Below are 13754 nucleotides of genomic sequence, written 5' to 3'. Positions count from 1 at the left end.
GAATTCACTCCATGTCTAATCAGAAGTCCAGCTATGAGGACTTCTAATCCACAAATTTGAGCTAAGCCTTTGAGACTTCTTCCAATCTATATAGTTAATTAGTTATCATGTCACCAGGAGGTGGTACCATTTTGTGCACTTCTTTTAAATAAGTTTTCCCATGACCCTCCTATCGCATCGGTCACGATGCCCGGCTTATCAACTGCTGCTTTAGAAGAATTGTGGGATTGCTTTTACGTGGAGGCTTCAGGAAATGGGAAATTAACTCAAGAGATTGTACAGGTTACTTACATGGGTTGTTATTCTGAAAGTTGTGTGAATAAGGCTGTGGATTCGCAGATGCCGTGTGTTCATACATCCTGTGTTGATATGTTCCTGTCGAAGTGAAGTTTTACTAATGAATGATGCTATCAGTCATCTGGATCATTAAATCAATGCAACTCCTGCTTGGTTGGACTGAAGAGGTGCAGATGATATTTATATGGACATGAACAATCATCTTTTTGTATTATTATTTTTTAAAAGGGCCATAAAAGGGCTTTTTACACCTGAAATCAAGTAGTAAATCAAGAAGTATAGAAATTATATAGTACTCAGAATTTGTTCTCTGCATTTAACCCATCCAAAGTGCACACACACACAGCAGTGAACACACACACACACACACACACCGTGAACACACACCCGGAGCAGTGGGCAGCCATTTATGCTGCGGTGCCCGGGGAGCAGTTGGGGGTGTTCGGTGCCTTGCTCAAGGGCACCTCAGTCGTGGTATTGCCGGCCCGAGACTCGAACCCACAACTTTAGGGTTAGGAGTCAAACTCTCTAACCATTAGGCCACGACTATATAGAGAAAAGAATTCACATTCAAGGTTGAAGCATTAGAGCATAAAACAAAATGCAAGCAACATGAGATCTTTATAACATCCCCAGAATCTCCATTTCGCAATGTTACCCCAAATCTCCCAATTATTGTTGTCTATCTATCAGTTGTCTGTCTCACATTTTTTTTAACAAGCATGACAACAACCTCAGTTTGAACAGTATTCATGTTTTCACTGAGGGTCAAAAACCACAACAAACCATTAGAACAACAAATCTTCTCAGGAGAGCTACCAACTCGGGACCTCCAGAAACTTCCAACTTCCTGGGTGTCATTTTAACCATCATTTATTTTACAGATATTTTGATGAGGCACAGCATGATATTTTGTGGTTGTTTAATGCATAATGCAGTCACTGGTAGTCTGAGGGGATTAAATGGAAAAAAACAGTGTGACAGTGCAGGATATTTACATGGATTTTTCTTGGGAAAGCCTCACTTTTAATAGATGTAGCGTCTGGTACAGGTCATTTAGATTTCCAGTTTACAATTTTTTTGAGGGGGCTACATTCCACAGTGTCACACACACACACACACACACACACACACACACAGAGAGAGAGAGAACCAGATAACCCCCTGGCCTTCCTGGGTGAATTCACAGGGAAGGCCCTCAACCATAAAACCCACACACACTCACACACACGCACGCAAGCACGTGCACATGCACACACACACACACACACACACACACAAACACAACCCACACAACACAATGAGACATTCCTTTTACTAATAAAACAAGTAGATAAGATACTCTACGATTCTTATTCTTATAACCCTGTTGTAATGTGTCTCTTCTGTTAAGGCTTGCCTGACTTAAAATTATTTGCTCCTTACTTTCCTGACAAGGATGTATTTTATTTATGTACCAGAACACAACACTGGATTAACATCAGTTATACTTTAATTACTGATCCTGGCATGTTAATGTATACCTGTTCTAATGCTGTACAGTATGTCCTTTTAAGGTCTGATGTCAGAATGTATACAACATTAGCTGTTTTTCACTTCACTAATGAAAGTGCATTTTGTTTTGTGTTTCATTTTTGTCTCTTTCTCCTTTATCAGAACACAATATCGTAGTAACATCAGTTACACTTTGATTATTGATCTGTGTATGTAATGTACCGATGCCTTCATTCCCCTTCATGTTTAGTATCCAAATGACCACAAAATTATCGGTTACTCAGTTTTCAAATAATGGTGTATTTTATTTGAGCATGAAAGGCGCCATACCGTCTTAATACACCTTGGATAAAACTTTAAACTCCTCTAAAGTTTTATAGCCCAAACCACGCCAACAGACACATGAAACAAAGGGAGTTTTTCCATCTGAAATTTCAGGCCGTAGTATTGGCCATCTCCCCAAAGATGGGTGGAGTTAAAATGTCACAAACACCACCAATCAGTGGTCAGACTTTTGGAACAGCTTGGAGACGACTCCATCTTCCTCCGAAGAACTTCCAGCAAGCTTCACTTCCAATAACGACAACTGCTCTGATCTTCAGGAGAACTTGGAAGAACATCTCACCCCACCCTAACTGACTCGTCAGAGATTTCTCTGTTGCATCCAGACTCTTGTGCCGCAAGCCAATGCAAGTAACCGTTTCCTTTACCAACCAATTTAGATGCGTATTTTAAGTATGAACCTTGTATTGAGTCTGAAGGTGAATTTAAGTTTCCGGTGACGATTTCCCAGTTAGGGTGTGATTACTTTTGAAGTTTAAGCTTGCCGTTCCTTTCCTTCCTTTCTAATTTCTTCTTTCCAGTCTCTTCCTCCCTTTCCCCAACTTTAATTTTTTTTTTTGTGTATTTTTATTTTCTCTACTTCTTTTGTTTGTTTGTGTAGTTAGCTTTATGTTGTGTTTGTCTCATTCATTAAACGCCATATTTTTGTCCCACAAGTGATTGTCTCTGAGTATCGCTCACAAACGTAAGGTACCTGCAACATCTGGTCTGAACTACATGCTCTATTAAGTTCATTTAATTTAAATTACTGTATAAAGTAAAAGGGAAGTGCGTCTTTCTCGGCCGGGAAGATACCGCCTTCATAGAATTAATAAAGGTTACACGGCCTGTTCGCCGGACGAACAGACCAAATAAGTGTAACGTTAATTCCATTACCGTCAGTTTCAACTTGGGTTAAAATATTTAGGAGTCACTATAACACGTTATAATTACTTCGCGAGCCAAAATCACTACATAGATAAATACAGTAGAGTCAATAAAATAGGACATCCTTCTGTGACTTTAAGTAAACTGTTTGACTGGTTATTTAGTTGACTTTAAACTTCCATGGAAAAAAACATGCACACTTGGCAGCCTTTAAAATGAATATACAAGCTGAATTATTGGCTGGATGTGGATTTGTTTCATTCACTCTTTTTATTATTTATACAGCATTTATATTATTTATATATTATATTATTTTTATAACGCAGTGTTCATTAAGGTCTTCACATTACATGGCTACATTGTCCATCCAGGCATAATAAGAGTTAATAGTAGTACAAATGTGATAATGGTTTTAACCACCTTTTAGTTTTATCTTTGTGTAAGAAGTCTCTGAGGAGTATCTAATGGTCCTCTTCACAGAGAGCTCACTTTCAGTTGTAGTACAGCGACCAAAGCAACAAGGAAACCACAATTTCAAGATCTTTAGAAATAAATTCCTGAATCTCTGCCCCACAAAGGCGTAGATGATGGGGTTGATGCAGCAGTGACAGAACGCTATGGTTTCCACCCACTGCATAGCCATGTTCAGGTCCTGATACCACTTACAAGTGCTCATGTAATCCAGATACTGCAGGAACTTCAGGAAGATGACGATGTTGTAAGGTGTCCAGAAGAGGAAGAAAACACTGACCAAGACCAGCATGAGCCTGACAGCTCTGTGTTTCTTCTGAGACTTCATGGTCATTAAGATAGGGATGATGCGCGAGTAGCAGAACAACATCACTGACAGAGGAATAATTAAACCAAGGATGTTCAACTCCATGTAAGAGAAAGACCTCCACTTTGTTCCTTTTGGATATTCCAAACTGCATGTCCATACTTTATTGTTCACTTGTGAGAAAATGATATTTGGCAGAGAAGCTCCCAGGCTAAGTGTCCACATAAACAAAACCAGGGCTATGCTAGCTCTGACAGACCGGTGCTTAGAGAACAGGGAGGTCTGGGTGTGGACAATGACACTGTAGCGCTCAATGGTCATAAGGATCATGAAGAAGATGCTTCCATAGAATCCCAGCATGTAGAACGCTGTCACTGTATGGCACATGAAGCTCCCGAAGGTCCACTGACTGGTGAGGGCGTAGTGAGCCCAGAAAGGTAACGAGAGAAGGAAGAGGAGGTCTGAAAGCGCCAGGTTGAAGAGACACACATCTGACATGTTGGACTTTTTGTGGAACTTGACCAGGACACAAACAACCAGGCAGTTGCCGATGAACCCCACGATGAAGACGATGCTGTAGAGTGTAGGGAGGAAGACTCGGCTGAAGGCCATTACGTTGTTGTTATTGCAGGGTAAGTAACCATCTGGTATGGTGTCATTAGCAGAATCGTTCTTGGCTGTTAATGAGGAGAAAAGTTTACATGTTAATTGAATAGGGGAAAATCATCTTTCCCTGTAGATGCAGTTAAACCTGCAGTTAAAAAAAAGTGACAGTTTTTTACAGTCACAAGGTTTTTAAGACTCAGTAATAAATAAATACAGACCACAGAATCAGAATCTAGCTCTTTTCAGTGAGAGAGACAAAGAACCCAGTGTCAGTTTTAATCGTTTGTAGAAGCAAGAAAATGTACACACTGTTTATTAAATCTAGGAACAAAAATATTCTTAACAAGTAGCTGAGAAATGTAAACCTTCCACCTACTCGTCATGTTGGGCTGCGTCGTGTCTCCTCAGACCGAGACCAAGTGTATATTGGACCGTAGGAAGATGATGTGCTTTATTAAGGGAAGCTCTATAAGGTGGGGCTTTGTCCTGTTGCCAGATAAGTCACTTTCTAGCAAACTACAAATTAAACAAAACATATAGACACTTATAAACATGCCAGAAATAACAAATGTACAATCTTTAGTTTTAATTAAAACTGTTGACGACAGGTGTTACAGGTAATATAGTATACTGTATATATAAGATAAAGTTTATTAATATTAAACAGCACATTAATAAATCAACTGCAATTGTGACACCGATGTAACATTAGCTCACTGAACCTTAAACAAATTCTCAAAGCAAATAGACTTTTCCTATCTGCTGCTGGGAGACATAAATAAAGTTAATAGACTGGATGCTCAGGATCTCATGACCACTACTATTATACTCTCTCAATATTATATTATGACCTCTATATATTAACTCATAGCTTCAAACGATTAACATCACTTTATTCATCGGTGACTTCAATGAGTTATCTTGTGGTCTCACCTTGTCTTTTTGTTGTTGTTGTTGTTGTTTATTGTTCTATTATCATTGATCCTGTCTGTTTAGCATCCACTAGAAACTACGGACCAGTTCACACATTCTGCTTTGTAGATTTTATCTAATCGTCCTGGCCTCTGCCACCACTTTGGCATTATTTAATCAGTGGGACTGATTTGCATCAGGTGCAACAGATAGGTGACGAAATTACTGTATCTCAGCAACATCTGGAAGTGATCTGGCTAATAGATACCACTGCTTTCTTCTAATAAGGAGCATGTTTAATTGATTAAATCCCTTATAAAAGTTAAGAACACAAGTGAAACAGGATGACTGTAGTGATTAGTCCAAAGATTATTACATAAGTGAACTTTCTCATGTATTTACTATTGAAATCTTTAGTATGGTGTTACAGCGTCCTCTATTGGTACAGTTATGGAGCTGTCAAATTAATTGCACTCTGGTTCCTCCAGACGGTAGCTCGAACGCTGTGGGTGTGACGTTGGACACAATCAGCTCACTTCAATTCAGACAGCTCAGAATATGAGTTTTGGATTAACTTAGCATGGCTAGCTCTGTGCAATCCATTCCAGTTCTTCTACAACAGATTTTTTGGCAAACCAGGTCTTCATGGAGCTCATTTTGTGTGTATTGTCATGCTGGAACATATTTGGTCCTGGTGCTATCAGTAAAGGAAAATCTGCAGAATACAAAAACATTCTGTACAATTTTGTGGACGATCACGTTTGTTCCAGTTCGATTACAGACACCTTCAGCAGGAACACGAAGCTGGAAAATGACCTGGCTGATGAAATTCTGTCTTAACAGGAAAGCAAGAACAAATAAGCAAGTCAAAGTCAAAGTGAGCAGATTGTGAGAGCCTATCTGATACAGAGATGTGATACTACCAGGATGGACTGAAAAAACATCAGGGTTTGTAGGGAAAGCGACATACTGTATAAACTCCCTTTGTCATAACATGCACATAAATGTGAGAGTCATATCAACATATTAAAGAGACTTGAAAATAAAACCTGATTGAATTCAATTTATTTCAAATGCGTGCATTCGTTGGATCTCCACGACTGAATTGAAGAATAACACGGTTACAAAGCCATGAATATATTAATTTTGGCACAGGTGTTAGTCCAGATGCCCTTCCTAACACAACCCTCTAGAACTAGGATAGATTAATACTCTAGAATTGAAAGAAAATAGTTTGAATGATGATAGTTATCTAATTGACGGACTGTAATGAGATACGGTGCTAGAAGTCATCCGGTGTAAAACCTGTGGCTAATCATATATGCGAACCAGATGATCCGCTGTGGCAACTCGGAACAGGGAGCAGAAGAAAAAACAACACTGTACAAATACACAATATACAGAAGGTGTAAATGAAGAGATTTTAGAGTCACAGGCAATGGATGTGCTTATATTGTATAATGCAGAATTTTTATCCCAATGTAAATAACATTTAAACTATAATGCCAACATACTGTAACATGGCCTGAGTAATATTTTTATGCATAGTTTGTTTGTTGTTTTGTTTTTCCTGATCGAAAGAGTTTACAGTTTTGATTTTGACTTTGTTCTGGAAGTCACTGAATATCTGGAGGACGTACAGTATTGTTCGTCCTCATTGAGAACTCACTTTCAGTTGTTCTAAAGCGACCAAAGCAAAGAGGAAACCACTCTTTAAGGATCCTTAGAAATAACTTCCTGAATCTCTGCCCCACAAAGGCGTAGATGATGGGGTTGATGCAGCAGTGACAGAACGCTATGGTTTCCACCCACTGCATAGCCATGTTCAGGTCATTATCCCACTCACAAGTGTGCATGTAACCCAGATACTGCAGGAACTTCAGGAAGATGACGATGTTGTAAGGTGTCCAGAAGAGGAAGAAAACACTGACCAAGACCAGCATGAGCCTGACAGCTCTGTGTTTCTTCTGAGACTTCATGGTCATTAAGATAGGGATGATGCGCGAGTAGCAGAACAACATCACTGACAGAGGAATAATTAAACCAAGGATGTTCAACTCCATGTAAGAGAAAGACCTCCACTTTGTTCCTTTTGGATATTCCAAACTGCATGTCCATACTTTATTGTTCACTTGTGAGAAAATGATATTTGGCAGAGAAGCTCCCAGGCTAAGTGTCCACATAAACAAAACCAGGGCTATGCTAGCTCTGACAGACCGGTGCTTAGAGAACAGGGAGGTCTGGGTGTGGACAATGACACTGTAGCGCTCAATGGTCATGAGGATCATGAAGAAGATGCTTCCATAGAATCCCAGCGTGTAGAACGCCATCACTGTACAGCACATGAAGCTCCCGAAGATCCACTGACTGGTGAGGGCGTAGTGAGCCCAGAAAGGTAATGAGAGAAGGAAGAGGAGGTCTGAAAGCACCAGGTTGAAGAGACACACATCTGACATGTTGGACTTTTTCTGGAACTTGACCAGGACACAAACAACCAGGCAGTTGCCGATGAACCCCACGATGAAGACGATGCTGTAGAGTGTAGGGAGGAAGACTCTGCTGAAGGCCTTTATGTTGGTGTTGTTGCAGGGAGAGTATTTATCTGGTATGGTGTCATTAGCAGAATCGTTTTCAGCTGTTTATGAAAAAAAAAATCACTTATTGCACGATTTCTGCATGTACAAGTTGATAATAACAGAAAATAAAACTTTTTTATTACTGGGCTAGAAAAATGTAGATATTCTGGAACACAAATGTAGAGATGTAACCAGACTGAAAACTAGCATCAGTGCAAATAATAACACAAGAGAATAAAACGAAGAAATTCGATCCGATTCTGTAACAATTTCAAAGGACCTCTGTAGTAATTTGGTTACTGATTGTTTATTTTCAGTCATCTGTAGTACTTTAAGACTAAAAGCAATTAAGCAACGTTTTTCGAGACTCAGTAATAAGTTTAAAACTGCTGATTATATTAAAAAAATCCACGCACTTACATGTCGTTCTGCTCTGTAAAACCGTTGCCATGATTCATCCGTCCAATTCGATTGTGAGCGTGAAAGAAGGCTGTGTGTAGTGATATAACACCGTCCTGAGCTTTTATGCTGTAGAGGTGGGGCTTCGTCCTGCTCACAGTACAGACGTCTGTAACCACGTTTATGTCTTTTTATGTACTAATTGTGCTCGTTTTAGCAGGAAAATAAACAAGAACACTGCAATTCTAACGATATCCTTTATAAAACAACATATCCAAGAATATCCAAATATTCATTAGTGATGTCTAATAAATTCAAATGAATGACAGTATAGATGCTCTCGTCCCTGCTGCTTTCTTTTAAGGAACAAGTTCTAAAGAAAACCAATCAGTTAACTAGACAAAAGAGATAGAAATAATTGAGTTGTGTATCAAGGTGTACCTAGGAATGATTCATTCAAAGACACATGATGGAAAATCCATCACGGAAGGAACGAATTAAGGTTGTGTTTCACTTGAACATGTTCCACTTTTTTCACTTACCTGTATCTGGAACCGATGATTCACATCAGCTGGTATTCACATGTGATTTCCACTGAACTGATAAGTACATGTTGGATCAGGTAACTCCACACAACAATAAAGAAGAAATCTTCAGTATCCAAGTTTACATCCATTCCTGGAAAACATGCTTAAAGTGTCGTTTACAACAGCTTCGATGCAGCTCAGCAATCAAAATGAAGCTTTTCTGTCCAAATAATATTGGATTTAACAATTAGGTTCTTAACAATGATCGTGTTCTGTTTGGTGTTTGTGCTTCTGTTGGGAACCAAATAAAGTCTTTATAAATGACTTTAGAAGCCGATATTAGAAATGCAATCAGTTCTGTCTCTCATTTACACTTACAGTTCCTGTTACACACAGTCACCTGGCTCTGTCACATGTCTTACTGGTACGTGTCTTAATTTGAAACGTTCTAGAAAAACCACATTCGCTGTAAAAATAGCAGGAAAAATCCATGCAAGTTTGATCATGCCCTTGTACCTTGAATCAAGCTTTCAGCTGTAAACACACACACACACACACACACACACACACACACACACACGGTATGCCATATGCAGCCACAATGGCGTATGTAATAATCACTTGAATAATTAATGAATTCATTATATTGTCCCATTGAAGTCCACAAACTTTTCTTTCTTTTTTTCTGGAAATACAGACGGTGGTGTACAGACAGTACCTTGTTTGTTGTTGCTACAGAAATGATGGTGCTTTAATTTAACCTTTTATATAAGCATAATGAGTTTTTATGTAAATGTTATTTCTTTTGTCGGTGGCACATGTACTGAATTGTAGTGTGTGTGTGTGTGTGTGTGTGTGTGTGTGTGTGTGTGTGTGTGTGTGTGTGTGTGTGTGTGTGTGTGTGCTTGTCTAAATCCCTAATTGTTTATTTCCACTCAGATTTGGGTGCCAGCTACAGCGAGAGTGGTGACTTCATGTGTGACGGTGGTGCTTCTGACAGTTGCAATGCTCTCAGTGGTGTTGTACTGTATGAGCTGTGGTGTCGGGGGGCACATACGATCGGTGTCCTCTGTCTTAGGGAGGCATCTGAATTACTACAGTTAACTGTAATGCTACACTTTTCAGTTAGTGCGTCTGCAGGGTTTCGTTCCATGAATTTCGAGCCGGAATTAAAATTTTACAATTGAATAGTCATGTGATCATGATCTACAAGGTTGACAAGGAAAAACAGACAGTTTAATGCTTATCATTTCCTGTATTTTCTTTGAAAAGAGAATAAAGCCTCTGTATATGCATCACTGTGTAAGTCTGACAAATAAATGACAAAAATATAAACTTTTAGTGAAGGTTTTAAGATAATTTTGTGTTAATAATGTAGCATATTCTGTGCAAAAATACGAACAAAAGCAAAAAAAACACTCAAAAACCTTTTCTGGAAAAAAAAAAGAAACCTAACCAGTAATTTTTTTCCCCCTTAATACAGTTTCAGTTTTGTCTGCTTATAACTGTGTTTAAACTACATGCTGCACTTTTGCCCTTATGGCTGAACGGACTCTGTGCTGGTATTAACTGAGGAGCGTGAGTACACCGAGACCCACCTCTCTGTCGGCTCGTGTTTGACTCTTGTATACGAACCAAAGCAACAAGGAAACCACTCTTGGAGGATCCTTAGAAATAAATTCCTGAATCTCTGCCCCACAAAGGCGTAGATGATGGGGTTGATGCAGCAGTGACAGAACGCTATGGTTTCAATCCCAGGGTGTAGAACGCCGCCACTGTACGGCACATGAAGCTCCCGAAGGTCCACTGACTGGTGAGGGCGTAATGAGCCCAGAAAGGTAACGAGAGAAGGAAGAGGAGGTCTGAAAGCGTCAGGTTGAAGAGACACACATCTGACATGTTGGACCTTTTGCTGAACTTGACCAGGACACACAACACCAAGCCGTTGCCGATGAACCCCACGATGAAGACGATGCTGTAGAGTGTAGGAAGACTCTGCTGAAGGTCTTTATGTTGATATTGTCGCAGGGAATTAATTCGAAGAGGTCGAAGTAATAGTCATCGTAGCTGTGATCGTAGTTCTCAGCTGTTCATGGAAATACAGTTGGATTTTTAGAAAAGGGATCAAACGTGTTTTGTTGATATTTTGGCTTTTTTACTATCTGATTAATCTGTTGATCAGTGGCGCAGTTTTACAATTATACTCTTGTTGTACATATTAGATAGAAATCTAGTTACATGAAACACCATTTGGAAGGTGTGGCTTGGACACATCATCAGTGACGAGGTTAAAGGGTGTTTCAGGTCTCGGGTTATCAGACACCTTCACCTGACTGACCCATTGCTTAATAACTGTAAATACTTCTTTTTTTTTTTAACAAGATGATAATATTTATTAAGCATTATATACACACTGTATGTTCAATATGTGACCTGTTACAGTACCTACTTATTTATCCATTTTTTTTCCTGGGGGGAAAAAGATTGATTGTTGTTCCATGTTTAAGGTCTGAGATAGAACTTGAGTTAAAACGTGATTGTCTCATCAACATGAAAACACACAAGAACATTCAGATGTTACTTTGCTCCTTTCACTGGTTGAGTTAATGGTGCTCGTGGAGCCATGTTGTAAGTTGTTTCTACCATATTTGATCATTTTGTCTTTTGTGGCCTTCTAAGCCACACATGTCAAACTTGTAAGAGATTTTTTTCATCAGTTTATATGCTTTATTATTTTGTGATTATTCTGCTAAAGAGTACTTTATGTACTACACCATCAATTGGAAAGCATTACTTTTACTTCATTCCTTATTCATGTGGTCAGTGTCTGTTATTAGAGACCCTTTACTGATTATGACCAGTGATAACTAATGGGTTAGTATTTAATGTGTTAATAAATTTGTAAGTGACTGCAAAAAAGGAAAATATTCACCTACTTGTTGTGTTGGGGTAGATCGTACCCATGATTTATGAGTCCAAGAGTGATTGTGAAAGTAGGCAGTGTTTGTCTTTATATATAACAAGAGGACCAACTATGTACATCTTTTTGTACATCTAAGTTTTATATCTAAATTGTTGTAATATGAAAGGTTTGTTTCTCTCCAAGGTTTTTTACAAAGAACCCTTTACAAAATTCTTTACAAAGAATTTTGTAAAGGTTCTATCGACTACGATCCCCCCCCACGTCTTTATAGATTTGTTTTAAATATATTAATAAAAACTGTACACACTTGCATTTAGATTGTACCGTAGATTGACTGATACTGTAAATAATACAGCCATGATTCTTACAAGATATGATTTTTGTAAATAAACCTGTGAATGTGGGAAGTTGGTACTATAACAGATATATTTGCTCTGTCATTATATTGTGTCCACCATGTAGCCCTGACCCTTAATAAAGAAATTATTAAAACATTACATTTTTTCTGTTTGTATTGTAACTATTGTAATATAAGAATCTTTTTACTGTATGTGGTTGTGCCTGTGAACAATAAAATTTGAATCGTCCATAAATACGCTATAAAGATCTAGAAACACCTGGAACACACATTGATGATGCAACACAACAACAACCTCCACTTTTGCCTCATAGTTTATTCCTTTTTTTAAAGCTCTAAATTCTTTAGCTACTACAAGTTGCGTGTTTTAATACTCACTCACTCACTCACTCTCTCATTTTCTACCACTTATCCGAACTACCTCGGGTCACGGGGAGCCTGTGCCTATCTCAGGCGTCATTGGGCATCAAGGCAGGATACACCCTGGACGGAGTGCCAACCCATCGCAGGGCACACACACACACTCATTCACACACTAGGGACAATTTTTCCAGAGATGCCAATCAACCTACCATGCATGTCTTTGGACCGGGGGAGGAAACCGGAGTACCCAGAGGAAACCCCTGAGGCACGGGGAGAACATGCAAACTCCACACACACAAGGTGGAGGCGGGAATCAAACCCCGACCCTGGAGGTGTGAGGCGAACGTGCTAACCACTAAGCCACCGTGCCCCCCATTTTAGAAATGACTTAAGAAATTCAAATCAGGTAAGAACTGTGAATATGTTGGAGAGAAAAACGAAAGACTTCACAGTTTTTCTGTTGTCTTCATTCTACAGTAATAGTGTAAGGTGTGGAGGTTTAACTGTTCATGGGTTGATTTCAATAAAGACGATGGACTTGAAATATTACCAGCTAATAACTTTTATTGAGCAGACGATTAGAACTGGAAAAAAAAACAATACCTCACTTCGCGCCCGAACACACCCTCTCAAACTCCTCCCCTTCACATTCAATCCTCTTCCTCTAGGACTCAACATCAAAATAAAAGTCCTTGATAGACAATAACGTAAAACAAAACAACGATAGAATATAATGAACGTTAAACAAGCAACCTCACAATAGTTTAGTTGTCCAACAGTCTTAAACATTGAAAACTATGTGTACATTAAAAACCTTCACTCTACAGTATGTGAATAGGTGAGACAGGTTAAGGCATGGGTGGGCAAACGTTTTGACTCGCGGGCCACAATGGTTTCTAAAATTTGACAGAGGGGCCGGGCCAGAATAGGAGATCGGTGTGTTTGTGTGAACTAATATAAATTAAATGTAAAAACCATTACATGAAAGATTTGGCCTTTAACAGGCAGCAAAACACCATCATGCTTAGTTTATTGTAAAAATTGTTTTACAAATTTATTCATTTAATAACGTAGTAATAAACTCCCATTCAGTTTCAGTAGGAACAGTGTTGTTGGTCTCATTGTTTTGCAAGTGCGTCAATGTCTGGTGTTATATTTGTTGTGGCAATTCTCAAGATAGATCCGAGGTGTTGGTCAGTTAACTTGGCGTTTTTGTTTAATTTGCTGGTTTATATCTTCGTCAATCAATTCCACACGGCGAGTCACAGTTCTGCGTGATAAACTGATTTGTTCAAATTTGCCTTTGCTCTCC

At 39.0% G+C, this 13754-nt stretch overlaps 2 protein-coding genes across 4 annotated transcripts; both read right to left on the bottom strand.

The window, feature by feature from the left end:
- Positions 1 to 3125: 3125 nt before the first annotated feature.
- On the bottom strand, positions 3126 to 5686 carry LOC132846453 (C-C chemokine receptor type 5-like). 3 transcript variants are annotated; one of them, XM_060871215.1, is made up of 3 exons: positions 5318 to 5686; positions 4761 to 4900; positions 3126 to 4455 (listed from the first exon to the last, which is right to left on the bottom strand). In XM_060871215.1, the coding sequence occupies exons 2-3, from the start codon at positions 4765 to 4767 to the stop codon at positions 3413 to 3415; spliced, it is 1050 nt and encodes a 349-aa protein (XP_060727198.1). In that variant the 5' UTR covers positions 4768 to 4900; positions 5318 to 5686; the 3' UTR covers positions 3126 to 3412. The 3 variants fall into 3 exon arrangements, with proteins under 3 accessions (XP_060727198.1, XP_060727199.1, XP_060727197.1); XM_060871216.1 differs by having other exon boundaries at positions 4761 to 4892; XM_060871214.1 differs by having other exon boundaries at positions 4761 to 5686.
- Positions 5687 to 6344: 658 nt separating this feature from the next.
- Positions 6345 to 9300, bottom strand: LOC132846452 (C-C chemokine receptor type 1-like). The gene is made up of 3 exons (XM_060871213.1): positions 8814 to 9300; positions 8293 to 8440; positions 6345 to 7931 (listed from the first exon to the last, which is right to left on the bottom strand). The coding sequence occupies exons 2-3, from the start codon at positions 8321 to 8323 to the stop codon at positions 6913 to 6915; spliced, it is 1050 nt and encodes a 349-aa protein (XP_060727196.1). The 5' UTR covers positions 8324 to 8440; positions 8814 to 9300; the 3' UTR covers positions 6345 to 6912.
- Between the last annotated feature and the right edge of the window lie 4454 nt (positions 9301 to 13754).

Source organism: Tachysurus vachellii, chromosome 5 (assembly GCF_030014155.1).
Source record: "Tachysurus vachellii isolate PV-2020 chromosome 5, HZAU_Pvac_v1, whole genome shotgun sequence".
NCBI lineage: Eukaryota > Metazoa > Chordata > Actinopteri > Siluriformes > Bagridae > Tachysurus > Tachysurus vachellii.
Note: the sequence above shows the minus strand (reverse complement) of the source record. Positions and strands in the feature narration are given on the sequence as shown.